This window comes from Myxine glutinosa, chromosome 7, assembly GCF_964187855.1.
Source record: "Myxine glutinosa chromosome 7, kmMyxGlut1.1, whole genome shotgun sequence".
NCBI lineage: Eukaryota > Metazoa > Chordata > Myxini > Myxiniformes > Myxinidae > Myxine > Myxine glutinosa.
The window spans coordinates 57,017,424-57,044,923 of NC_136267.1; the positions used below are offsets into that span (position 1 = coordinate 57,017,424).

General features: G+C 52.9%; 4 protein-coding genes across 14 annotated transcripts in view; 2 read left to right on the forward strand and 2 right to left on the reverse strand.

The window, feature by feature from the left end:
* LOC137431270 (uncharacterized) overlaps nt 1-27,500 on the reverse strand; it is a 917,646-nt gene that overhangs the window by 454,158 nt on the left and 435,988 nt on the right. The gene's annotated exons all lie outside the window — the stretch shown is intronic.
* LOC144888143 (uncharacterized) overlaps nt 1-27,500 on the reverse strand; it is a 1,118,715-nt gene that overhangs the window by 10,225 nt on the left and 1,080,990 nt on the right. The window lies entirely within an intron of this gene.
* Nucleotides 8,981-18,586, forward strand: LOC144892948 (uncharacterized). The gene is made up of 2 exons (XM_078781765.1): nt 8,981-9,043; nt 15,366-18,586. Exon 2 carries the CDS (start codon nt 15,624-15,626, stop codon nt 17,844-17,846), a length of 2,223 nt encoding a protein of 740 aa, XP_078637891.1. The 5' UTR covers nt 8,981-9,043; nt 15,366-15,623; the 3' UTR covers nt 17,847-18,586.
* The window catches only part of LOC144892949 (uncharacterized), a 10,002-nt gene continuing 1,576 nt past the window's right edge, over nt 19,075-27,500 (forward strand). The window contains exons 1-2 of the mRNA XM_078781766.1: nt 19,075-19,137; nt 25,460-27,500. The exon at nt 25,460-27,500 is cut by the window's right edge and continues 1,576 nt beyond it. Coding sequence (XP_078637892.1) covers nt 25,718-27,500 — 1,783 coding nt within the window. The 5' untranslated portion in view covers nt 19,075-19,137; nt 25,460-25,717. The remainder of the gene's footprint in view (nt 19,138-25,459) is intronic.

A 27,500-nucleotide genomic window follows, 5' to 3' on the forward strand; every position in this document is an offset into this window, starting at 1 on the left:
AAGAGAATTGTCGCGCGATTGGGGTCAATATGGCACCAGGGCGTTGGTGAAGGGTCCCGTGTGAGTGGATATGGCACGCGTGTGAGGAAAAAGTGTGCGTCGGCGAGTGGGTGTGTTATAAAGTGTGGGAGTGAAACCGAGTGCGAGCGAGAATGCACGTCGGGGTGTACGGAGTGTGACACGAGCAGTGAGTTGGTGGTGGAGCGGGTGCGAGGATGCACGTATGGGATGAACGGCAAGGGTGTGCGAGAAAGCACACCTGAGTTGGTTGTGGCACGAGTGCGAGGGAGCACATCGGAGCGCGGTAGTGGGTGGATGCAAGAGTGCACGCCCATGGTGAGTGGTACGGAGTACGTACCGAGGAAGAGTGCGCGAGGTGTGTTAAGGGAGTGTGCGAACGGCGAGTGTGCGCGAGAGGTGTGGTGTGTAACAGGGAGAGTGTTGGTGGAATGGACAGAGTGTGTGGAATGTACGGATGGCGTTGGAACGCCGGGCTTAGTGAGTGTGAAACGGGTCGCGTGGTGTGAGCATGCAAGTGAAGCATCGACGTTGACCGGGTTAGCAGCTAGGGCGACGGCTAGCGGGCGCTCGGTGCGCGGAGCGCTTTCTTGGATGCGGAGCTGCGCGTGGGGCACGCTTTGTTGGATGCGGAGCTGCGCACGGGGCACGCTTTGTTGGATGCGAAGCCTCGCGCGGATCGATGCTGCGTCGCCCCGCTTCGGAGCGTCGCGCACGATTCGGGCCTGGCCCCGCCCCGCACGGTCGAGTCCGGGCCTTGTCGGGCGAGGCGACCGGTCCGGTTCAAGGGCGAGTGAGAGGTAGCGGAACGGTGCCCCCTCGTGGGGACGGGGTTCCGACCGGGCGAGCCTCGGTCATCGGGCCTGGGACCGCAAGGTACCGCGCCGAGATGGTGCGTGGAATCGTGGCCCGACCAAACCACCTCCCTTGAACCGAAAGCCGGACGGATTCAACCTGCAGGCGACCAAACCACCCGAATTCATTGCTCGGCTCGGCATTGCTCGGCGACCACGTCGGTCAGTGACAAGCGAGGGGACTAATCCCTCCTCAAAGGGGAACCATACGCCTACGTTGGGTTCCATAACAACATATATATATATATATATATATATATATATATATATATATATATATATATATATATATATATATATATATATGTCAAGTCGTAGATTCGTTATTGCTTAGAATTCTGTATAAAACGTCGGTCGAATAATATTGTTATGAATTTGGTAATGCAACATCTAGAGCTAGGTAGATCTGAATAGGTAGGTATTCGGCTGTCGTGACAGGGACTCTACATGTAATAAGTTATTGATGTCTAGGCGTTTGTCGGGGTAAGATGTATGGTTGTGGATCTACCTGGAGGTCCGAGTGTTAAATAGTGAGGGATTAAAGGTAACGCCCCTGTGAGTATCACCTAGTAGTCAAACCTTTGTCCATTATGGCACTGCAAACCACATAAACATTAGTTAGGTCCTTAGCGCAACATTAAATAATCCCCTTTCCCTGACAAGGACTTCGTATTAAATTGACAGGAAACCAGGTCAAAAACACCACCACAATTGGCCGCCACCGTGTACACCTCCAAAGGCCTACAAACCTGGCCGGCACGTGTTATGCCAGGACCGCAGGGTCGCGTAACGGGGGAGATGTCAGGAGTCGCGGGAGGCTTTGATTGGCTGAGGAGTGCGCAATGTGACGTCATCGGCCACCAATATAGGCGACGGTCGGACGCCATTTCAGGAGTTGAGTCGCAAGTCACAAGAAGTTGAGTTCGTGGCAGGCACTGCAGACGCAGGCAGGCACCAGAGAGTTGAGCGGTGGTGGAGAGTTGGAGAGGACACGCCATTCCAGTCGCAGTTCGAGTGCAGTTCGGGTTGTAGGGAGTCGCAGGAGACACACGAGAGCACACCCAGTTGGCACTGAGCAGTTCGTTGGCACTTGGCTGCCAGCACTCCCGCGTCGTCGAGTCGAGTGGAGTTGAAAGGAGTCCTTCCTGTCCCTGGTCAAGTGGAGCCGCTGGCCTGCGTCGGACGCGTGGTGCTTGGAGCGAGGGGCCTCGTGGTGTGCGATCGGGCCGGAAGGAGCGGTGCTGGACACCAACAATACAAGACGACAAAGACAGATAAGCCCGATCTCCGCGTATATTTTGAACGACGGGACGTGTTATTTTCGTGATTAATCTCCCTCGTTTGTGTTTGCTGTCAGTCGTGTGGGGACGTCCCGATTTAGGTTTATTAGAGTTACTAGATTTACCGGCGGGCTTTTTCACTGGCTTTACTTTTCCTAATAAACCCTTATATTACTTTTTGTACATAATATCTGAACGCAGTTTTCCTGGGTGTTTGATTTTAATAGATAAGGTTGCGGAGCCTTCGCTGCGCCCCGCCATTCCGCGCGTTGGTGTTGAACTTGAGTCCGCCATTGAGTGTTCGCCTCGGGAGTTAAAGTCTCGCAAATCGGTCATCCGTAACTGTGGTGTTAATCACGGTTACGCGACAAGTGGTGTCAGGAGTGTAGGATTTGAACCCGTCGGACAAATTTTTTTGTCCGCGGCGAGACATCGACACGGTCGGGCGTACATTGCGTCCGACGTTCGAACGCAAAATTTGTATAGGCGAGGCGGAGAAATTTAATAATCAATTGGGCATACGGAGCGCGATATCGCGTCTTCGTCAAATTTAAATTGTGTTTCAGGAATTATTAAAATAAATACGCGCGCGGGAAACAATCTTCCGGAAAGCGGATGTCGGAAATTGATGAGATGGAAGTACGCAGCGAGGCCTCCGTCAGCGTTGGGAGTGAGCCGGAAATAGGGGAATTAGATGCAGAGGTGAGCCTTGGAACCTCCCTCGTCCCGAGCACCAACTTATCCCCCTCCCCCACCGGGGAGTCGGGAGTAGTAGGAACGGCCCCGACAACCGACCAGATGTTGGGTCAATTGCTTCGAAAAATGGAAGAAACGAAAAGTGGATTGGAGGATAAACTTGATGGGCTGGCAAACAAAATGAAGGAAATGAGTGATCGATGGAGTATTACAATTGATGGGCTGGCAAACAAAATGGGGGATGATGGGGAGACCGCAGGTCCACAGGTGGATGGGGAATGTCCACAGGTGGATGGGGAATGTCCACAGGTGGATGGGGAATGTGTACAGGTAGAGGGGGAATGCCTGCAGGTAAACGTGGAGTGTCCACAGGTGAGCGGGGAAGGAAATTTGGAATGTGAGAGTTGTAATGGGGAATGTTTCCCACATTCTGGCCTGGTTGTTTATCGGGACCGTGTGGATGTCACAACACCCCAACCGGGGGATGAATTTGGAATTGTGCAGCACCAGGGCGGTGGTGCGAGGCAAGAGGGGGTAGAGTTTTTGGGGGTCCATGCGATAGAGCCGGACCGGGTATTTATTGGGGATATTGATCAAAGCCTGGCGGGGCCAGGAATGATTTGTAATGATGAGGATGATTTGATCCAGCGGCTGGAGACCTGTGACAGTCCCATGGAGGTAGAGCTTGTTCAGGCCCAAAGGAGCCTGGGTGATGAGGTGAGTTGGTCCGAGGAGGTGGTTGGAATGACCGAGGGGACGCTCACTGTACACTGCTATTTGGAAACAGAGGCTCCAAAATTGGACAACCAGTTGGGGGAGTGTGTTGGCTCCGGGCTGGATTTGGATCTTGGAGGATCGGGAGATAGAGCTTCTGGAGATTTGGTCCCTGTAGGGAATTTGGATCAACTGCAGGGAGGGGCAGAACAACCGGTGGTAGAGGTTGTTCCCTGCAGCTGCGGTTTGGCAGTGGGAATGAAAATTGGTAAAAGAAAATTTAAAATAAAATTACAATGGGAAATTGATTTGGAGCAGCCATGGTGGGGATTGGTCCCCGGGCTGCGGGATTTGGACATGGAGAGGTCATGGGTGATGGCCTCGGGCAAAAGTTGCCCCTTTCAAAATTTGGGTATGCCGGCCAGCTGGGGGGCAGTGATGGCGAGATTTGGACGTGGGGTCCAGCCTTGGGTGTCGAGGTACGACCTGGGTCCCACGGGGGGTCTGGTGGAGTGTGGCGTCCCTTGTCCGTCGGGGCGCCGTCCGAGCTGGTGGCTCGGGCCGGCAGGGTCACCGGACCCTGGTGGGGGTTAAGACCTCCAGGGAGGTCCGAGGTGGTTTCTCAAGCCTGGGATGGCAAATATTGAGGACCACTAGGGGGAGGTGTTGTGGGTCGCGCTTTGGTGGTGGCACTGCGGACGGCCAACTTGGGACTGATGTGGTGACCACCCGGGCATGCGGCCTGGCACTCTCCTCCAGGGACTCTGGGACAACCAGCATGTGGTGACCTGGCATGGTGGTTGGTCTATGGACGCGGGTCAAACCGAATGGACAGGGATGGAGATAGCCTGCCGGACAACCATTGGGGCATCTGTGGAACGTGATGGTGTGAGTGACCTTCCACAGATGCTCCGTTATGATTTATGGACTCTCGGGTTGGGAAGAGAGCCATGGGGATGTGAATCGGGAGATGTGTAACGCGCCGAGCATATGGGCCATGCTCGGCTGGCATGTGTATGGCAAAGCATCCTTCTTTGGTGAGGTTAGTAAAAGGTGACAAATGTTTGGCATGGGTAATCTGTGGGTTAGATGCAAATTTAAGGGTGGATTGTGAAATGCCATGGTGGACACTGTATAGTGACGCCATTATTGATCCAGGTGTGTAGACCAAAGTGTTGGAGGCTGTGATGAAATTAATAGGGTAGCAAGACACAGCTTTCAACTGGTTGCGGGGGCAACTGTGCTGATATTTGGGACGCGGGATGATGGGGATGTAGTTGTGTAGCCTGAGGGTCAACGTGGTGCTGTGCGTGTCCGAGGTGTGTGGACCATGTCTTCTGGGTGGGTCTCCTGGTGGAGCATGGCTGTTGACTGGACCTTGGTGTGGTCAAGTGTGGGTGAGCACTGGGGGGCTGCAGTTCTGTAGTCGGACTGGGGGATGATGGGGAGGTGCAGGGGACGTGGCTGTAGGGATGCCACGCACTGCGACCGTGCCCCCCAGGGCCGAGGTTGTGTGTGCGGTAGTGGGTGTTGTGGCAGCAAGTGCTCACCACATTGGCCAGCTGGGGCTGCTGCAGCTGTGTTCCTCGCAGGGGGGCCGAAGGATGGATGGTGGGTCGCACCCTTATGGACACTCATGGGCCATGTTGGCGTTTTGACTGCTCACCTTGTCCCGGTGACCCTTGCACGGTAGAGGTGCAGAGCTGTCGTGGCCACAGGTAGTTGTGTAGTGATGATCACCGTTGGATGCGGATCCACATACCTGCCAGTGCAGTGGGGACAAAAGAGAAACTTGGAAGGATTTGGTAGGCCCAATGTGAAATTTTGGGAATTGTAGTGGTGGATGACACCCTTGAACCTGACCAACCTGCAACTACCTGCACTTAAGGTGAGTGCTTTGAGGAGTACTGTCCCAGGCTTCAGGATTTGCTTTGGAAATTGGGGACATGTAAATTGGAGTTGGGAGGCGGGTGTGAGTGATGACATGGCCGGTGAGGGGATGGAATGGGAGCCACAGTGTCTTGTGGGTGGCGTATGTTTTTGTATTGTGGTTACGTGTTTTGATGTGGTCGTGAGAGTGGAACCTGGAGAGTGTGTGATGATTATTGGAGATAATGAGGGGTGATAATTGTGCTTTTGGAAATGTGCTTTTGGGAAGATGTGATGGTTTAAATGTGAACTGGGGGAATTTCACATGTAGCAGGCCATGGCAAGCCTTGTAACACCTTTTACACCATGTACTGAATTGTGCTGAGTTGTGTGGAGAATTGAATGGCAGTGGGGGAGGAAGTGTGTTGTGGGGTCTTGTGGGTGGGGAAGGTGTGTGTGTCCGCAGGTACAGAGCAAGCTCTGAGGAGCGATGCCTGCGGGCCCCCCTCTGCGGCAATTACCCCTGGCAGCCGGTGGTAACTGGAAATTGGAGCTCGTCGGTGGAGGGTCTGGTTGGGCGCCGCGGGGTGAGGAAGTCCCCCAGTGACCCGTGTTGCTGCGTGAAAGCAGGAGGCAAAGGAGCCTGGTGTGTGTGGAGACCCTCACCGGCGAGGTAACGGCGGAAAGGGGCTGTTGGGCTGTCATGGGGCCAAGAGGTAAAAGGGGGGGGGGCAATGAACTTGTAAGTCGGTTGACTTGTTTTTGGGACTGCGGGCACCACAGCCTGATGCGCCCCCACCATCTTTTTGTGCGGTACCTCCCCGCTGCCTAGTTGAGGAATGCACACACACGTGAATGACATCAATGCCATGGTCCTGCAGGGGGTGTATTGAAATAAGTGCTTTGTTGATTTTTGAAATGCCTTGATGACCTATGGAATGAGAATGAGTGGTTAAGGGGTCTGTGTTGCATGAATGTGGGCGAAATCCACCGAGCCGTGTCACTCACCTGTAACATCTGGACAGGGCCCGTGGAAATTTAGTGGGATGCATTGGGGATGGCCCCGCAGGTAAGGTTGTGTCTTGTGGCATCCACCGGGGGACGCGGTCTGTAGACCGGGGTATGTACAAAGGTTAGAGTTTTGAGTTTTGGAAAGATGGTTAAGTTTTGTGGTTAAGTTAGTGTTGTGTGTTGTTGTTTCCTCCCTCCACAGGAACAACGAAGAAGATGTACATACTTGCATGATGGTTAAGGGGTTCAGCATGTTAAGGAAGTGTAGGTAGGTAGTCCGACTCACTTCCCACAGCCCTTCCTGATTTATTTCATAGGTTAATTAAGTGTGTGACAGTAAGTGTTAAGGCTGGAATGGTAGCCCTGCGGTGAACCTTGCAGGAGCTACGGTTCCAGGGGGGGGGCTGTGTTATGAATTTGGTAATGCAACATCTAGAGCTAGGTAGATCTGAATAGGTAGGTATTCGGCTGTCGTGACAGGGACTCTACATGTAATAAGTTATTGATGTCTAGGCGTTTGTCGGGGTAAGATGTATGGTTGTGGATCTACCTGGAGGTCCGAGTGTTAAATAGTGAGGGATTAAAGGTAACGCCCCTGTGAGTATCACCTAGTAGTCAAACCTTTGTCCATTATGGCACTGCAAACCACATAAACATTAGTTAGGTCCTTAGCGCAACATTAAATAATCCCCTTTCCCTGACAAGGACTTCGTATTAAATTGACAGGAAACCAGGTCAAAAACACCACCACAATTGGCCGCCACCGTGTACACCTCCAAAGGCCTACAAACCTGGCCGGCACGTGTTATGCCAGGACCGCAGGGTCGCGTAACGGGGGAGATGTCAGGAGTCGCGGGAGGCTTTGATTGGCTGAGGAGTGCGCAATGTGACGTCATCGGCCACCAATATAGGCGACGGTCGGACGCCATTTCAGGAGTTGAGTCGCAAGTCACAAGAAGTTGAGTTCGTGGCAGGCACTGCAGACGCAGGCAGGCACCAGAGAGTTGAGCGGTGGTGGAGAGTTGGAGAGGACACGCCATTCCAGTCGCAGTTCGAGTGCAGTTCGGGTTGTAGGGAGTCGCAGGAGACACACGAGAGCACACCCAGTTGGCACTGAGCAGTTCGTTGGCACTTGGCTGCCAGCACTCCCGCGTCGTCGAGTCGAGTGGAGTTGAAAGGAGTCCTTCCTGTCCCTGGTCAAGTGGAGCCGCTGGCCTGCGTCGGACGCGTGGTGCTTGGAGCGAGGGGCCTCGTGGTGTGCGATCGGGCCGGAAGGAGCGGTGCTGGACACCAACAATACAAGACGACAAAGACAGATAAGCCCGATCTCCGCGTATATTTTGAACGACGGGACGTGTTATTTTCGTGATTAATCTCCCTCGTTTGTGTTTGCTGTCAGTCGTGTGGGGACGTCCCGATTTAGGTTTATTAGAGTTACTAGATTTACCGGCGGGCTTTTTCACTGGCTTTACTTTTCCTAATAAACCCTTATATTACTTTTTGTACATAATATCTGAACGCAGTTTTCCTGGGTGTTTGATTTTAATAGATAAGGTTGCGGAGCCTTCGCTGCGCCCCGCCATTCCGCGCGTTGGTGTTGAACTTGAGTCCGCCATTGAGTGTTCGCCTCGGGAGTTAAAGTCTCGCAAATCGGTCATCCGTAACTGTGGTGTTAATCACGGTTACGCGACAATATGTTTTGATTTAAAATGTTGCTTAATGTTTTACATAAGTAAATAAAGGGGTTTTCGCTTTGCTGGGGATAAATGGGAAAGTACTCGATGCATTTCGTGCTGGACGGATGGCTCGTCCTCCATGTGCCCTCTCGATGCAAGATAAGCCCGGTCATAAATTCTCTCCATTCGGTCCGCAGATGGCGCCTCGAGCCGCGGGCTGGCGGACGTTTATACGCGCGTGGAATGTGTAGTTTCAAGTAGAATGCTCGGATTGCAGATATAAACTTAAAAAACATTAATTATATTCCATATAACCATAGCGGCGCCTGAATTACAATAAACATGCTTCAGTTTGTGTTTAAAAATGAGAAAGGTGAACCAAAGGTGCCTTTTACACCTGGAACTCATCAGGCAAACTCAGTTACTTTACGATCTTAACGGAACCAAAGAGTGCGATTCCCTCTTCTGTGAGTTATATTTCCTGTCACCTCGGAGCCCTGAAACACATCTGGCCCGGATCTCGACGGTGCGTGCTGCACTCCCCCGAATGACAGAGCGGATAACGGTGGGGGCTAGGGATAACGGTGGGAGGAACTCTCGCCAGTTCCTTTGTTCTCTCGGAGATTTTCTGATAAGCGTGTCCCTATTTAAGTGAATGTGAATCAATGCATTTTTAGGAAGGGCTGAACGTGGCACAAGGGCGAGTCGTGCTGTCGATGTTCGCTTCCTCCGGATCTGTATAAGTTGGTTTTTAATAAAGCTGCGTCATTCTCAAACTGTTTGTGGACTTCTTTTGCAAACGAAGAGCTGCTTCTTCACAGATGGTACCAGGAGTGGGGTGCAGCACCGGACGACGGGAAACGGAGCCCGAAGGACAGGAGGAAGGCTGCCTGAGGCCGGCGCCGGCACGTTGATTTGATTAAAGGTGAGAGTTGTTTTATATCAGAGGGCTATTATTCCAAATTCGTACCTTCCTCCCTCGAGCGGTTTAAGTCTCCCTGTCTTCTGCGCTGCCTGCACTCGAACAGAAATTGTAAGTAAAGGCTCATTTTAGGCCTCAGAATGACGTGGCTTTGTTAAAATCACCAGGATAAAACATTAAGAGTAAGAATAACGTTAAAGGATAGGATTTGCGCAGGATATCGGTAAAGATAACGTTCGATAAGGGTAACGTTATAGTTAACAAGGGAAAGGGGAAAAGTGAGGTCGGACAGCCGTAAAGGTTGAGCCAGGCCGAGAACTTTCCAGGAAGGATCAGCCCAGAGCAATAAGATGGGAAGCAAGCTAATGAAAGAAGGGGAACCCCTTAAGGGAACCCCGGCATCTTTCATGTTTAAGAGGCATCATTTTGCCGCGGTAAGACCAGTAAAGGACTGGGCTGTGTTAACTAAAGATTTAAATAATCCCTGGCCAGAGGAGGGGTCGTTTGCACTTGACAAGTTGGAAGTGTTGTACGGAGCTTTGGATAAGCTAGAAAGGGAAAGGAAACACTTCCCACCCGATTACTGGAAAGTGTATGGCTGGTGGGAAAAGGAAGGAATGAAGCGACTGGCAGCCTCAAGACAGGCTAGCTTGGCAGGGGAAGTACTGAAGCTTCAGGGCCAAAAGAAACAAGCAGACAAGGTTCAGGACAAAACAATTAAGGAGGTAGTTAAGCAAGCAAATCAGCGGCTAATGCCGCTCGTCCATAATCCGGACCAAGACCCCGCGACAGGGGAGGTAGCCACCATGCCTCTACCCCCCCAAGCCCTGAGCCCTGTCCCCGGGCTACAGGCGCCACCTCTCCCACCCCCGCCCCTGTTCCCCCAGGGGTTAGACCCCCAGAAAACTAGACCAGCCGCCCCTCAGGTTCACCTTAGCCCGGGCAATCCTTTTAGAGGACAAGAAATTAATGGGGCGGACAGCGGGTTCGCGGCCCCAGAGGGGCCAGGAGAACTGTACCCCTCATTGGAAGGGTGCACGGAATCAGAGAACCCACAACCTGCAATCGGGATGTGTCCTTTAAAAACAATAGGACTGAACAGGGGGGCACCCATTAACATCAGGATACCCTGGAGGGAATCAGATTTGGCGTCTATGCAGGAGCGGGTGAGAACCCTGCTGGCTGAACATCCCGGTCAGATACCGGAATTTATGCGGTTGTGGATACAAAATACAGGCGCAGATTGGCGGGACGTCTGCCACATGGGGAAGGCTGTATTGCCCGCGCGGGTGTGGGACCAGGCCAAAGTACACGCACGCTGGCCAAATGTAGCACCGCCCCCGGCCCAAACCGCGGCCCAGACCCTCGCCGATTGGGAGGCCCTGGTCGACTTATTGTTGGCCGGGGTACATACCGCACTGATGCCAGCCGCGGGGCCAGATTGGAATAAAATATACGGCCTAAAACAGAAGCATGGCGAAGCAGCCCTCGATTGGAAAGAGAGGGTGGAACGAGCAGTGTTAAAGTGGGGAGGACTGGGCCAGGTGCGGGCACAAGATCTCCCTCACGCTGTAGTGAACAACTTTTTTGTAGAAGGAATGAGACCGGCAGTTAAGAAGCGCATTCAAACGGCTATGATAGGATGGAGAAACACCCCAACCGACCAACTAGTCGAAGCGGCCGAACAATGTGGCGAGGGCGACGAGAAGAAGGCCGATGTTAAGGACGACATGTTGCAAATGCTCGTCCAGGAGAAACGGGACCAACTCAACCAAAATAAGAAGGGAAATCGAGGCCAAGGACGGGCCCAGAATCGGGACACCAGGTTAGAGCCCAACGAAGAGTGGGGGCGCGATGACGAAAACGAAAATGACGCTGATGACAACGACAATGGACGAGTCGACATGCGGACACAAGGGCCCCCTCCCCAAAATTGGAACCCACAAGGGCCCCCTCCCCAAAATTGGAACCCACAAGGGCCCCCTCCCCAAAACTGGAACATGCAGGGGCCCCCTCCACCGCCGCAGAGCTGGGCCATGCAACCACCCCCTCCACAGACCTGGGCAGTACAAACGCCCCCTCCCCAGAACGGGTATCCACAGGGACCCCCTCCCCAAATCGATGGGCCTCCCCCAAGTTATTGGGCCCCAAGCGGAGCAAACGGGAATGGGCCGCCACAATGGGGACAGCGGAACCAACAGCCTGCGAGGCGTCCGACGCAACAGGGTCAGCGCAACAGTAACGGGCATCCCGCATCCACCGCTCCACAAGGGGCGTGCTTCCGTTGCGGACGGATGGGACATTGGAAACGTGATTGCAGGGGGCCCCGCCAGGGATACCCGCCACAGAGAAATCAAGTAGCCTATTGACGGGACGCCGGCGGGCCGCCCGTAGAATGCCCCCTCTTGACTATGACACCAACCGAGGAGCCGACCTGGACACTAGACGTGGATGGGCAACCGGTAGATTTTCTCGTAGATACGGGCGCGACTCGCAGTACTATTAACGAAGGGCAGCTACCATCTTTGCGCCCCACTGATAGAGATGTTCAGATAGTGGGAGTTTCAGGCTTGCCCCAAGCGCTTCCCATTTCAGAAGAGGTAAGAGTGGTGTGCGGCCCATTAGAGGCTAGACACGCTTTCTTGATGACTACCACCGCCCCGACTAACTTGTTGGGACGGGATTTACTTTGCCGTTTAGGCTGCCAAATTTCATGCACGGAGCAGGGAGTTTTTGTAGATGTCGCGGAATCCAAACGCGATCTGTTAATGACGGCATTGTCTCGGCCCGGCCCCACCGCCTACTGGTGGAGCCTGGAAAAGGGGGCTTTGGCCTCTTGGGCACACGTCCTAGACACAGTATGCTCCCAGAGTGACGGGTTGCGAGATTGGCTGCACGTACACCAAATTACAACAGACATAAAGGACAACCCTCCCCATTGCACGGCCTACTACGATGCTAGGGGCGATGACGACGAGTACCGAGGAAAGATAAAGGGGTCAATAGGTAAGAATTCGGACCTAATATTGTCAAATATATGGGTTGGACGGGAGGGAATAGGCGTCGAGGTAACCCTAACCGCGGAACAGCGGGCGTTGTCTCAGTACCCCGCAGGGGTGGACGCCCATGTTACCCTCACCACCGCCAAAGGATGGCCGGCGGAAAGTGTAGGATGGATGATGGGGCGTTTGCGAGAAATTCCGTGCAGCGCCATTTATGAAGTGGACCACTGGACAGTGACGATGCTCGACAATGACGAAGGGTATTTGATCACCCTTGAGGAGCAGAGTATAGAAGGAAAATTTGAAGAGACAGACCTGCCCCCAAAGGGCAACCACGTTGTACGAACGGTGTCTCAGGGCCCGGGCGAGTCCGATGACCTTTTGGAGGAGGTTCCGGCCGATTTGTGGTCCCAACACGACAACGATGTCGGGCGAATTCGCGATGCCAAACCTCTGGTAATACCGGTCCAACCAGGAATGCCCCTCCCAAACGTGAGACAATATAAATTGCGGCACGAGGCCGATGCGGGCATAGAGCCGGTGATTCAATCTTTGGTAAAACAGAAAATAATTGTAGAAACTAACAGCCAATGCAACACACCAATTTTGCCCGTAAAGAAACCAATGCAGGATAAATGGAGGTTCGTGCAGGATTTGAGGGAAGTGAATAAGGTCATACAAGGCATACACCCAGTGGTACCAAACGCGGAAGGCCTTATGACATCTATTCCACCGGACGCAACACATTTTACCGTCATTGACTTATGCTCGGCCTTTTTCTCCGTACCCATCGCACCCGAGTCACAATACTTGTTCGCCTTCACCTTTAGGGGGCGCCAGTTCACCTGGACGGTGTTACCCCAAGGGTTCTCCGACAGCCCCACCCTGTTCTCCCGAGCGTTGCACCGCGATTTGGCAGACGTGGAACTAAAAGGGGGTTCGGTGTTGTTGCAATACATTGACGACTTGTTGATTTGTTCCCCCTCCAAGGAAGCCTGTGAAGTGGACTCCATGGCCCTGCTAAGAGCCTTGGCGGCCAAGGGCCACAAGGTGGGACGGAGAAAGCTCCAATTTGTACGGAAGGTAGTAACCTATTTGGGTCATGCCATTTCACACGGGAAGCGAGAACTGCATGTTGGACGGGTGACCGCCATCATGGAATCGCCACGGCCAAGTACGCAACGACAGATGTTGCGCTTCCTAGGTATGACGGGTTACTGCCGCTCTTGGATAATTGACTACGCGCTACTTGCTAAACCGCTGTACGAAGCCACTAGAGTAGGAGAACCAAACTACTTGGTTTGGACAGACGAATTGATGCGCTGTTTCGAGGGGCTGAAAAAGGAATTGGTAACGGCACCGACTTTAGGACTCCCCGATTATGCGAAACCATTCACCCTTTACACTCATGCAATAAGGGGTTTTGCTCAGTCCGTTTTGACACAGACTCATGGAGATAAGGAACGACCGGTAGCCTACTTTAGTAAAAAGCTGGAACCGGTCGAGCAAGGGTTTCCGGTGTGCCTGCAAGCCGTGGCAGCGGCGAGGTACGCTGTGGAAAGGACAGCGGACATTGTGATGGGGCACCCGGTAACGCTACAGGTACCGCACTGCGTCACTTCACTGTTACTACAGCGGACAACACAACATTTGTCGACCACTAGATTAATGCAATACGAAACAGCACTGATAACGGCCGCCAACGTCACCATTAAACGTTGCACTACACTCAACCCGGCCTCACTGATGCCCACCCCAGAGGAGGGCGAACCCCACGTATGTGTCGATGTAGTACAGCAAGTCTCCACGGTACGTCCGGACTTGAAGGACGTTCCCCTCGACGACCCCGATCGTGTGTACTACGTCGATGGGTCGGCTAAACGCGGATGGGACGGCTCTTTGCTATCTGGATACGCGGTGTGTTCAGATAGTGAGACGGTAGAAAGTGGGCGCCTTCCGCCCACATTTTCCGCCCAGCAGGCGGAGCTGTGCGCCTTGACTAGAGCATGCAGCTTGGCGGCGGACCTGGCCGTCAACATTTATACAGATTCAGCATACGCGCACGGGGTAGTTCACGACAAAGGGGCAATCTGGAAGATGCGAGGCTTTCTCACATCCGCGGGTTCGGTCATAAAGAACGGCGAACTGGTTGAAGGGCTACTCCAAAGCATCTTGCTTCCCCGCGCTATCGCGGTAATTAAATGTCGCGGCCACCAAAAGACAGACTCTGACGTCGCCCGAGGCAACGCCAGAGCAGACGCAGCGGCAGGAAAAGCGGCCAACCAACAAATAGGACGGAACATGCCGATGGTAACGCGAGCAAAGGGGGCACACACGCAAACTGCCAACATACCGACCTCAGGACCTACCCCCTCCCCGCAAATTGGGTGCACCATCATCACCGCCTCACCAACTAATGAGGACGTTATAAAACTTCAAAACGCAGCAACAGCAGCCGAACACAATGACTGGGTAAAAAGAGGGGCCACACGCCCCGGACCAAATGCGATGTGGACCCTTCATGGAAAACCAATAGCACCCAAGGAACTACTGCCTTGGCTGGCACGTATGGGACATCAAAATGGCCATGTGTGCCAGAGGGGGGTGATGGAACAGATAAACTATACCTGGGCGGCACCGGGACTGTCGCGAATCGCATCAGAGGTGTGCCGGTCATGCGCGGTTTGCCAACAACACAACAGGGGGGCACCTCCTAGGCACCCACATAATGCGGGCCATCCTCGACCAATCGGGCCCTTCTGTCATGTCCAGTTCGATTTTATTAACATGGAACCAAGTATGTCGTTCCGATATGTCCTGGTAATCGTGGACATGTTCACAAAATGGGTCGAGGCCTATCCATGCGTTAAGTCAGACGCCCCGACAGTAGCCAAGCGCCTCGTGCGGGATTTCATGTGCAGATTCGGCATCCCTCAGAAAATTTCGTCAGACAAAGGGGGCCACTTCACGGGAGAGGTGATTAAGGGTATCCTAAAGGCACTGGGCGTGAAACAATCTTTCCATTGCGCTTATCACCCACAATCAGCGGGACTTGTGGAACGCACCAATGGGACGCTGAAACTCAAGGTAGCCAAGATCTGTGCAGACACAGGTTTGAAGTGGCCGGAAGCACTCCCGCTGGCGTTAATGAGTATCCGGTCCACCCCGGGCTGCACCACGGGCCTTTCCCCCCACGAGATATTAATGGGACGACCTATGAGTTTGCCTGTTTCGGCACCGATGGACATGTCCAAACTTGACTTGCCTGTGATGGATGACATGCTTTTAAAGTTTTGCAGAGGATTGTCCAATGTGGCACGCAGCATTCACGCCCGGGTACGAGAGGCGTTGCCTGAACCAACAAGCCACGCCATCCACGACTTCCAGACCGGCGATTACGTGCTCGTAAAACACTTCACCCGCAAGAACGCCTTGGAACCAAGGTGGAAGGGACCAGTCCAGGTGTTGCTGACTACACCAACGGCAGTCTTTTGCGAGGGCAAGACTTCGTGGATCCACGCCACGCACTGTAAGTTGGCCATACAAGCACCAGACACTACACCACAGCAACCACAGTAAGGATGGGCCTAATCATAGGTATGATACTATTGATTCAAATAACAGCAGCTAGGGGAAGCTCCGATCCCAATAGATGCGATAACGGAACCCGACACCTCACCGTAACATGGGGACAAAGAGTATCACTACCATGTTTTGAACAAAAAACCCTGTACACAAATTGGGTAGCCGTAAGATGGCTAGCACTGTCGGCAGGGCCTGGACGCGTTGGCATTGTACTACGAAAGATACGAGAGTTCCGGGAAGACGGGCAAGCTAGCATTAAGACCTTGGCCCAACCAGGATACCAATGGGGAACCCCTGATTTTAAGCTACAAACACGCACACGCCTAGGGAAAGACATGACTATGCAGGTCCGGTGCAGCGTCTGGACCCCTGGCGCGGCCGGTGGCGAAAAGAACTACATACGATGCAACGAATACATACTCACGCCGCAACCCCAGGATAAGGCCCCAAAGAAGGGTGAAAACACATATTGGAAAGTGGCCAGGGAGGTGGCAACAATTCAAAATAGGACACACTGCTGGTCGTGCATGCGCTTTCCCCAAGCAGGCACCACAGGAATACACATGATAGTGCTACCCTTGTCCCTCAATGACCTCTGCTCACAACCTATCGATTCCCCATGTTTAGTCACCACGCTGGAAAGAGAAGGGGTTGACAACGGCCAGAGTTGCAATCGACAATTTAATTATCGCCCGTCAATGATTGCCCATGTGGCCGAGAGGCCTGCCCCCGTCTGGGTCAAACCACAGAAAGGGACGGTCTGCCTCCAGGGTTCCGGCCACTTGCGTATGGGAGAATCAGAATGCGCCTACACTCTCCCCGGGAAGCTGGGACAAGGGAGCTCGGGGATTACATTACGAATAGTACTGCAAGATAAACACAACCACAACATAACGGCTATAACATTCTCTAGGGGGGTTAGTAGGATTAATGGGGTGGTAAAGGGACTCCAGTGCTTATCCACCCACCTGGTCCCACCCCATGGGACAATGTTTATATGCGGCGACAAGGCTTACCCCTATTTACCAAATAATTGGGGGGGCACATGTTATCTGGGTTCAGTCCTTCCTGACGTTGAGATACTGGATGAGCTAGACCCAAAGTCCTTGGACAGGCGTTATAAGAGGTCAGTCATGAACGAAGATGGAACCACTAAACTACACGGGAGCCTATGGGAAAAGGTGTTTGGTTTCTTCTTCCCAGGAGCGGGCACAGTCATGGATAGTTTCCGGATAGACAAATTGGCTTTGGCCCTAGAAAAGGTGGCAAACGACACCGCTACGGCTCATGACATACTATTGGACACGGTAATTCACATGCGTACAATGGTGATGCAGAATCGGGTGGCTTTGGACATGCTCCTGGCAGAGAAAGGAGGGGTATGCGGAATAATAGAGGGAAAATGTTGCACTTACATACCTGATCCGTCTGAAGGAGTGTCAGCCGCAATAGTGAGACTAAGGGAAACTAGCCACACCCTGACGATCGATCGGATCGCGCGCGAAAATTCTTATAAATTTAGCTGGCTCACTGACTGGTTCCGGGGATGGACGGGCACCATAGTGAAGTGGTTATTGACCGCACTGGCTGTGATAATCGGGGTAGTAATTTGGGGGGCACTAATGAAATCTCTAGTCCTCCTCTGTATGAGAAAGTATTTTACAGGATGGAAAGTGAAGAAGCCGCCGACAACGACTATGGCTCTGACCACAAAGGCCGTCGACCTGAACGGGCCCTTCAACAAGGCAGTTGCGACCAGCGCTCCAGAAAATTGTATTGAATTTTGTGACGACTGTGATACTTGTGTGGATCCCATGTGGGAACTGGCTGCTGCCTGTAACGGTGTATGTGATGACTGTGATACTTGTGCTATAAACCCCTTGCGTGTACTGGCTAACGCCTCTTATGTATTACAAGCCGACAGCTGCACGCCCCCTTTCAACCCAACTATGGACCTGATTGCGACGCTGGGCCTGGCGGTCGAGGGACCCGACGTGGATATCCTAGACCCGCAAGCCGACCAGGCGCCCAAGGGAGACTTTGACATAAAGGAAGTTCCTCTCTTTGCTTCATATGTATTAAGTTCAAATGCTTCAAGTGAATCGGATTTTTACGCTCTGTACCCTGACCAGGAAATTGAGACACAAGATACTGACAATATTATGTATTCCCCAGAACAGCAGCACGTGAGGGACCTCATGGGCATGATCGTTGATTAACTTCGAAGATCTGCAAGGACCGAGTCTGCAAAGGGTGGGGGGAGCAAGTTCCGCAGGGGAGGTTGTTGGCCCTCTGGCGGGGCAGAACCTCATCTGGACCAGACGCCTTCGTTGTGGATCCGAAACGTTAATGGACTTTCATGTTCTGAGCCCTCAGGTTCCAAGCACGCACCGCACGACACGCTCGCCAAATGCATGGGCGAGGCGCTTTGGGCGCACGATATGCCCTTGGGAGATACCCGCATTACACAATTATTTTTCAATAAAGCCCGATGTGGCACGTTGTCTCTTAAGATACTTTGTCTCGACGAGACAAGAGGAAGGAATGTCAAGTCGTAGATTCGTTATTGCTTAGAATTCTGTATAAAACGTCGGTCGAATAATATGTTTTGATTTAAAATGTTGCTTAATGTTTTACATAAGTAAATAAAGGGGTTTTCGCTTTGCTGGGGATAAATGGGAAAGTACTCGATGCATTTCGTGCTGGACGGATGGCTCGTCCTCCATGTGCCCTCTCGATGCAAGATAAGCCCGGTCATAAATTCTCTCCATTCGGTCCGCAGATGGCGCCTCGAGCCGCGGGCTGGCGGACGTTTATACGCGCGTGGAATGTGTAGTTTCAAGTAGAATGCTCGGATTGCAGATATAAACTTAAAAAACATTAATTATATTCCATATAACCATAGCGGCGCCTGAATTACAATAAACATGCTTCAGTTTGTGTTTAAAAATGAGAAAGGTGAACCGAAGGTGCCTTTTACACCTGGAACTCATCAGGCAAACTCAGTTACTTTACGATCTTAACGGAACCAAAGAGTGCGATTCCCTCTTCTGTGAGTTATATTTCCTGTCACCTCGGAGCCCTGAAACACATCTGGCCCGGATCTCGACGGTGCGTGCTGCACTCCCCCGAATGACAGAGCGGATAACGGTGGGGGCTAGGGATAACGGTGGGAGGAACTCTCGCCAGTTCCTTTGTTCTCTCGGAGATTTTCTGATAAGCGTGTCCCTATTTAAGTGAATGTGAATCAATGCATTTTTAGGAAGGGCTGAACGTGGCACAAGGGCGAGTCGTGCTGTCGATGTTCGCTTCCTCCGGATCTGTATAAGTTGGTTTTTAATAAAGCTGCGTCATTCTCAAACTGTTTGTGGACTTCTTTTGCAAACGAAGAGCTGCTTCTTCACAGATGGTACCAGGAGTGGGGTGCAGCACCGGACGACGGGAAACGGAGCCCGAAGGACAGGAGGAAGGCTGCCTGAGGCCGGCGCCGGCACGTTGATTTGATTAAAGGTGAGAGTTGTTTTATATCAGAGGGCTATTATTCCAAATTCGTACCTTCCTCCCTCGAGCGGTTTAAGTCTCCCTGTCTTCTGCGCTGCCTGCACTCGAACAGAAATTGTAAGTAAAGGCTCATTTTAGGCCTCAGAATGACGTGGCTTTGTTAAAATCACCAGGATAAAACATTAAGAGTAAGAATAACGTTAAAGGATAGGATTTGCGCAGGATATCGGTAAAGATAACGTTCGATAAGGGTAACGTTATAGTTAACAAGGGAAAGGGGAAAAGTGAGGTCGGACAGCCGTAAAGGTTGAGCCAGGCCGAGAACTTTCCAGGAAGGATCAGCCCAGAGCAATAAGATGGGAAGCAAGCTAATGAAAGAAGGGGAACCCCTTAAGGGAACCCCGGCATCTTTCATGTTTAAGAGGCATCATTTTGCCGCGGTAAGACCAGTAAAGGACTGGGCTGTGTTAACTAAAGATTTAAATAATCCCTGGCCAGAGGAGGGGTCGTTTGCACTTGACAAGTTGGAAGTGTTGTACGGAGCTTTGGATAAGCTAGAAAGGGAAAGGAAACACTTCCCACCCGATTACTGGAAAGTGTATGGCTGGTGGGAAAAGGAAGGAATGAAGCGACTGGCAGCCTCAAGACAGGCTAGCTTGGCAGGGGAAGTACTGAAGCTTCAGGGCCAAAAGAAACAAGCAGACAAGGTTCAGGACAAAACAATTAAGGAGGTAGTTAAGCAAGCAAATCAGCGGCTAATGCCGCTCGTCCATAATCCGGACCAAGACCCCGCGACAGGGGAGGTAGCCACCATGCCTCTACCCCCCCAAGCCCTGAGCCCTGTCCCCGGGCTACAGGCGCCACCTCTCCCACCCCCGCCCCTGTTCCCCCAGGGGTTAGACCCCCAGAAAACTAGACCAGCCGCCCCTCAGGTTCACCTTAGCCCGGGCAATCCTTTTAGAGGACAAGAAATTAATGGGGCGGACAGCGGGTTCGCGGCCCCAGAGGGGCCAGGAGAACTGTACCCCTCATTGGAAGGGTGCACGGAATCAGAGAACCCACAACCTGCAATCGGGATGTGTCCTTTAAAAACAATAGGACTGAACAGGGGGGCACCCATTAACATCAGGATACCCTGGAGGGAATCAGATTTGGCGTCTATGCAGGAGCGGGTGAGAACCCTGCTGGCTGAACATCCCGGTCAGATACCGGAATTTATGCGGTTGTGGATACAAAATACAGGCGCAGATTGGCGGGACGTCTGCCACATGGGGAAGGCTGTATTGCCCGCGCGGGTGTGGGACCAGGCCAAAGTACACGCACGCTGGCCAAATGTAGCACCGCCCCCGGCCCAAACCGCGGCCCAGACCCTCGCCGATTGGGAGGCCCTGGTCGACTTATTGTTGGCCGGGGTACATACCGCACTGATGCCAGCCGCGGGGCCAGATTGGAATAAAATATACGGCCTAAAACAGAAGCATGGCGAAGCAGCCCTCGATTGGAAAGAGAGGGTGGAACGAGCAGTGTTAAAGTGGGGAGGACTGGGCCAGGTGCGGGCACAAGATCTCCCTCACGCTGTAGTGAACAACTTTTTTGTAGAAGGAATGAGACCGGCAGTTAAGAAGCGCATTCAAACGGCTATGATAGGATGGAGAAACACCCCAACCGACCAACTAGTCGAAGCGGCCGAACAATGTGGCGAGGGCGACGAGAAGAAGGCCGATGTTAAGGACGACATGTTGCAAATGCTCGTCCAGGAGAAACGGGACCAACTCAACCAAAATAAGAAGGGAAATCGAGGCCAAGGACGGGCCCAGAATCGGGACACCAGGTTAGAGCCCAACGAAGAGTGGGGGCGCGATGACGAAAACGAAAATGACGCTGATGACAACGACAATGGACGAGTCGACATGCGGACACAAGGGCCCCCTCCCCAAAATTGGAACCCACAAGGGCCCCCTCCCCAAAATTGGAACCCACAAGGGCCCCCTCCCCAAAACTGGAACATGCAGGGGCCCCCTCCACCGCCGCAGAGCTGGGCCATGCAACCACCCCCTCCACAGACCTGGGCAGTACAAACGCCCCCTCCCCAGAACGGGTATCCACAGGGACCCCCTCCCCAAATCGATGGGCCTCCCCCAAGTTATTGGGCCCCAAGCGGAGCAAACGGGAATGGGCCGCCACAATGGGGACAGCGGAACCAACAGCCTGCGAGGCGTCCGACGCAACAGGGTCAGCGCAACAGTAACGGGCATCCCGCATCCACCGCTCCACAAGGGGCGTGCTTCCGTTGCGGACGGATGGGACATTGGAAACGTGATTGCAGGGGGCCCCGCCAGGGATACCCGCCACAGAGAAATCAAGTAGCCTATTGACGGGACGCCGGCGGGCCGCCCGTAGAATGCCCCCTCTTGACTATGACACCAACCGAGGAGCCGACCTGGACACTAGACGTGGATGGGCAACCGGTAGATTTTCTCGTAGATACGGGCGCGACTCGCAGTACTATTAACGAAGGGCAGCTACCATCTTTGCGCCCCACTGATAGAGATGTTCAGATAGTGGGAGTTTCAGGCTTGCCCCAAGCGCTTCCCATTTCAGAAGAGGTAAGAGTGGTGTGCGGCCCATTAGAGGCTAGACACGCTTTCTTGATGACTACCACCGCCCCGACTAACTTGTTGGGACGGGATTTACTTTGCCGTTTAGGCTGCCAAATTTCATGCACGGAGCAGGGAGTTTTTGTAGATGTCGCGGAATCCAAACGCGATCTGTTAATGACGGCATTGTCTCGGCCCGGCCCCACCGCCTACTGGTGGAGCCTGGAAAAGGGGGCTTTGGCCTCTTGGGCACACGTCCTAGACACAGTATGCTCCCAGAGTGACGGGTTGCGAGATTGGCTGCACGTACACCAAATTACAACAGACATAAAGGACAACCCTCCCCATTGCACGGCCTACTACGATGCTAGGGGCGATGACGACGAGTACCGAGGAAAGATAAAGGGGTCAATAGGTAAGAATTCGGACCTAATATTGTCAAATATATGGGTTGGACGGGAGGGAATAGGCGTCGAGGTAACCCTAACCGCGGAACAGCGGGCGTTGTCTCAGTACCCCGCAGGGGTGGACGCCCATGTTACCCTCACCACCGCCAAAGGATGGCCGGCGGAAAGTGTAGGATGGATGATGGGGCGTTTGCGAGAAATTCCGTGCAGCGCCATTTATGAAGTGGACCACTGGACAGTGACGATGCTCGACAATGACGAAGGGTATTTGATCACCCTTGAGGAGCAGAGTATAGAAGGAAAATTTGAAGAGACAGACCTGCCCCCAAAGGGCAACCACGTTGTACGAACGGTGTCTCAGGGCCCGGGCGAGTCCGATGACCTTTTGGAGGAGGTTCCGGCCGATTTGTGGTCCCAACACGACAACGATGTCGGGCGAATTCGCGATGCCAAACCTCTGGTAATACCGGTCCAACCAGGAATGCCCCTCCCAAACGTGAGACAATATAAATTGCGGCACGAGGCCGATGCGGGCATAGAGCCGGTGATTCAATCTTTGGTAAAACAGAAAATAATTGTAGAAACTAACAGCCAATGCAACACACCAATTTTGCCCGTAAAGAAACCAATGCAGGATAAATGGAGGTTCGTGCAGGATTTGAGGGAAGTGAATAAGGTCATACAAGGCATACACCCAGTGGTACCAAACGCGGAAGGCCTTATGACATCTATTCCACCGGACGCAACACATTTTACCGTCATTGACTTATGCTCGGCCTTTTTCTCCGTACCCATCGCACCCGAGTCACAATACTTGTTCGCCTTCACCTTTAGGGGGCGCCAGTTCACCTGGACGGTGTTACCCCAAGGGTTCTCCGACAGCCCCACCCTGTTCTCCCGAGCGTTGCACCGCGATTTGGCAGACGTGGAACTAAAAGGGGGTTCGGTGTTGTTGCAATACATTGACGACTTGTTGATTTGTTCCCCCTCCAAGGAAGCCTGTGAAGTGGACTCCATGGCCCTGCTAAGAGCCTTGGCGGCCAAGGGCCACAAGGTGGGACGGAGAAAGCTCCAATTTGTACGGAAGGTAGTAACCTATTTGGGTCATGCCATTTCACACGGGAAGCGAGAACTGCATGTTGGACGGGTGACCGCCATCATGGAATCGCCACGGCCAAGTACGCAACGACAGATGTTGCGCTTCCTAGGTATGACGGGTTACTGCCGCTCTTGGATAATTGACTACGCGCTACTTGCTAAACCGCTGTACGAAGCCACTAGAGTAGGAGAACCAAACTACTTGGTTTGGACAGACGAATTGATGCGCTGTTTCGAGGGGCTGAAAAAGGCATTGGTAACGGCACCGACTTTAGGACTCCCCGATTATGCGAAACCATTCACCCTTTACACTCATGCAATAAGGGGTTTTGCTCAGTCCGTTTTGACACAGACTCATGGAGATAAGGAACGACCGGTAGCCTACTTTAGTAAAAAGCTGGAACCGGTCGAGCAAGGGTTTCCGGTGTGCCTGCAAGCCGTGGCAGCGGCGAGGTACGCTGTGGAAAGGACAGCGGACATTGTGATGGGGCACCCGGTAACGCTACAGGTACCGCACTGCGTCACTTCACTGTTACTACAGCGGACAACACAACATTTGTCGACCACTAGATTAATGCAATACGAAACAGCACTGATAACGGCCGCCAACGTCACCATTAAACGTTGCACTACACTCAACCCGGCCTCACTGATGCCCACCCCAGAGGAGGGCGAACCCCACGTATGTGTCGATGTAGTACAGCAAGTCTCCACGGTACGTCCGGACTTGAAGGACGTTCCCCTCGACGACCCCGATCGTGTGTACTACGTCGATGGGTCGGCTAAACGCGGATGGGACGGCTCTTTGCTATCTGGATACGCGGTGTGTTCAGATAGTGAGACGGTAGAAAGTGGGCGCCTTCCGCCCACATTTTCCGCCCAGCAGGCGGAGCTGTGCGCCTTGACTAGAGCATGCAGCTTGGCGGCGGACCTGGCCGTCAACATTTATACAGATTCAGCATACGCGCACGGGGTAGTTCACGACAAAGGGGCAATCTGGAAGATGCGAGGCTTTCTCACATCCGCGGGTTCGGTCATAAAGAACGGCGAACTGGTTGAAGGGCTACTCCAAAGCATCTTGCTTCCCCGCGCTATCGCGGTAATTAAATGTCGCGGCCACCAAAAGACAGACTCTGACGTCGCCCGAGGCAACGCCAGAGCAGACGCAGCGGCAGGAAAAGCGGCCAACCAACAAATAGGACGGAACATGCCGATGGTAACGCGAGCAAAGGGGGCACACACGCAAACTGCCAACATACCGACCTCAGGACCTACCCCCTCCCCGCAAATTGGGTGCACCATCATCACCGCCTCACCAACTAATGAGGACGTTATAAAACTTCAAAACGCAGCAACAGCAGCCGAACACAATGACTGGGTAAAAAGAGGGGCCACACGCCCCGGACCAAATGCGATGTGGACCCTTCATGGAAAACCAATAGCACCCAAGGAACTACTGCCTTGGCTGGCACGTATGGGACATCAAAATGGCCATGTGTGCCAGAGGGGGGTGATGGAACAGATAAACTATACCTGGGCGGCACCGGGACTGTCGCGAATCGCATCAGAGGTGTGCCGGTCATGCGCGGTTTGCCAACAACACAACAGGGGGGCACCTCCTAGGCACCCACATAATGCGGGCCATCCTCGACCAATCGGGCCCTTCTGTCATGTCCAGTTCGATTTTATTAACATGGAACCAAGTATGTCGTTCCGATATGTCCTGGTAATCGTGGACATGTTCACAAAATGGGTCGAGGCCTATCCATGCGTTAAGTCAGACGCCCCGACAGTAGCCAAGCGCCTCGTGCGGGATTTCATGTGCAGATTCGGCATCCCTCAGAAAATTTCGTCAGACAAAGGGGGCCACTTCACGGGAGAGGTGATTAAGGGTATCCTAAAGGCACTGGGCGTGAAACAATCTTTCCATTGCGCTTATCACCCACAATCAGCGGGACTTGTGGAACGCACCAATGGGACGCTGAAACTCAAGGTAGCCAAGATCTGTGCAGACACAGGTTTGAAGTGGCCGGAAGCACTCCCGCTGGCGTTAATGAGTATCCGGTCCACCCCGGGCTGCACCACGGGCCTTTCCCCCCACGAGATATTAATGGGACGACCTATGAGTTTGCCTGTTTCGGCACCGATGGACATGTCCAAACTTGACTTGCCTGTGATGGATGACATGCTTTTAAAGTTTTGCAGAGGATTGTCCAATGTGGCACGCAGCATTCACGCCCGGGTACGAGAGGCGTTGCCTGAACCAACAAGCCACGCCATCCACGACTTCCAGACCGGCGATTACGTGCTCGTAAAACACTTCACCCGCAAGAACGCCTTGGAACCAAGGTGGAAGGGACCAGTCCAGGTGTTGCTGACTACACCAACGGCAGTCTTTTGCGAGGGCAAGACTTCGTGGATCCACGCCACGCACTGTAAGTTGGCCATACAAGCACCAGACACTACACCACAGCAACCACAGTAAGGATGGGCCTAATCATAGGTATGATACTATTGATTCAAATAACAGCAGCTAGGGGAAGCTCCGATCCCAATAGATGCGATAACGGAACCCGACACCTCACCGTAACATGGGGACAAAGAGTATCACTACCATGTTTTGAACAAAAAACCCTGTACACAAATTGGGTAGCCGTAAGATGGCTAGCACTGTCGGCAGGGCCTGGACGCGTTGGCATTGTACTACGAAAGATACGAGAGTTCCGGGAAGACGGGCAAGCTAGCATTAAGACCTTGGCCCAACCAGGATACCAATGGGGAACCCCTGATTTTAAGCTACAAACACGCACACGCCTAGGGAAAGACATGACTATGCAGGTCCGGTGCAGCGTCTGGACCCCTGGCGCGGCCGGTGGCGAAAAGAACTACATACGATGCAACGAATACATACTCACGCCGCAACCCCAGGATAAGGCCCCAAAGAAGGGTGAAAACACATATTGGAAAGTGGCCAGGGAGGTGGCAACAATTCAAAATAGGACACACTGCTGGTCGTGCATGCGCTTTCCCCAAGCAGGCACCACAGGAATACACATGATAGTGCTACCCTTGTCCCTCAATGACCTCTGCTCACAACCTATCGATTCCCCATGTTTAGTCACCACGCTGGAAAGAGAAGGGGTTGACAACGGCCAGAGTTGCAATCGACAATTTAATTATCGCCCGTCAATGATTGCCCATGTGGCCGAGAGGCCTGCCCCCGTCTGGGTCAAACCACAGAAAGGGACGGTCTGCCTCCAGGGTTCCGGCCACTTGCGTATGGGAGAATCAGAATGCGCCTACACTCTCCCCGGGAAGCTGGGACAAGGGAGCTCGGGGATTACATTACGAATAGTACTGCAAGATAAACACAACCACAACATAACGGCTATAACATTCTCTAGGGGGGTTAGTAGGATTAATGGGGTGGTAAAGGGACTCCAGTGCTTATCCACCCACCTGGTCCCACCCCATGGGACAATGTTTATATGCGGCGACAAGGCTTACCCCTATTTACCAAATAATTGGGGGGGCACATGTTATCTGGGTTCAGTCCTTCCTGACGTTGAGATACTGGATGAGCTAGACCCAAAGTCCTTGGACAGGCGTTATAAGAGGTCAGTCATGAACGAAGATGGAACCACTAAACTACACGGGAGCCTATGGGAAAAGGTGTTTGGTTTCTTCTTCCCAGGAGCGGGCACAGTCATGGATAGTTTCCGGATAGACAAATTGGCTTTGGCCCTAGAAAAGGTGGCAAACGACACCGCTACGGCTCATGACATACTATTGGACACGGTAATTCACATGCGTACAATGGTGATGCAGAATCGGGTGGCTTTGGACATGCTCCTGGCAGAGAAAGGAGGGGTATGCGGAATAATAGAGGGAAAATGTTGCACTTACATACCTGATCCGTCTGAAGGAGTGTCAGCCGCAATAGTGAGACTAAGGGAAACTAGCCACACCCTGACGATCGATCGGATCGCGCGCGAAAATTCTTATAAATTTAGCTGGCTCACTGACTGGTTCCGGGGATGGACGGGCACCATAGTGAAGTGGTTATTGACCGCACTGGCTGTGATAATCGGGGTAGTAATTTGGGGGGCACTAATGAAATCTCTAGTCCTCCTCTGTATGAGAAAGTATTTTACAGGATGGAAAGTGAAGAAGCCGCCGACAACGACTATGGCTCTGACCACAAAGGCCGTCGACCTGAACGGGCCCTTCAACAAGGCAGTTGCGACCAGCGCTCCAGAAAATTGTATTG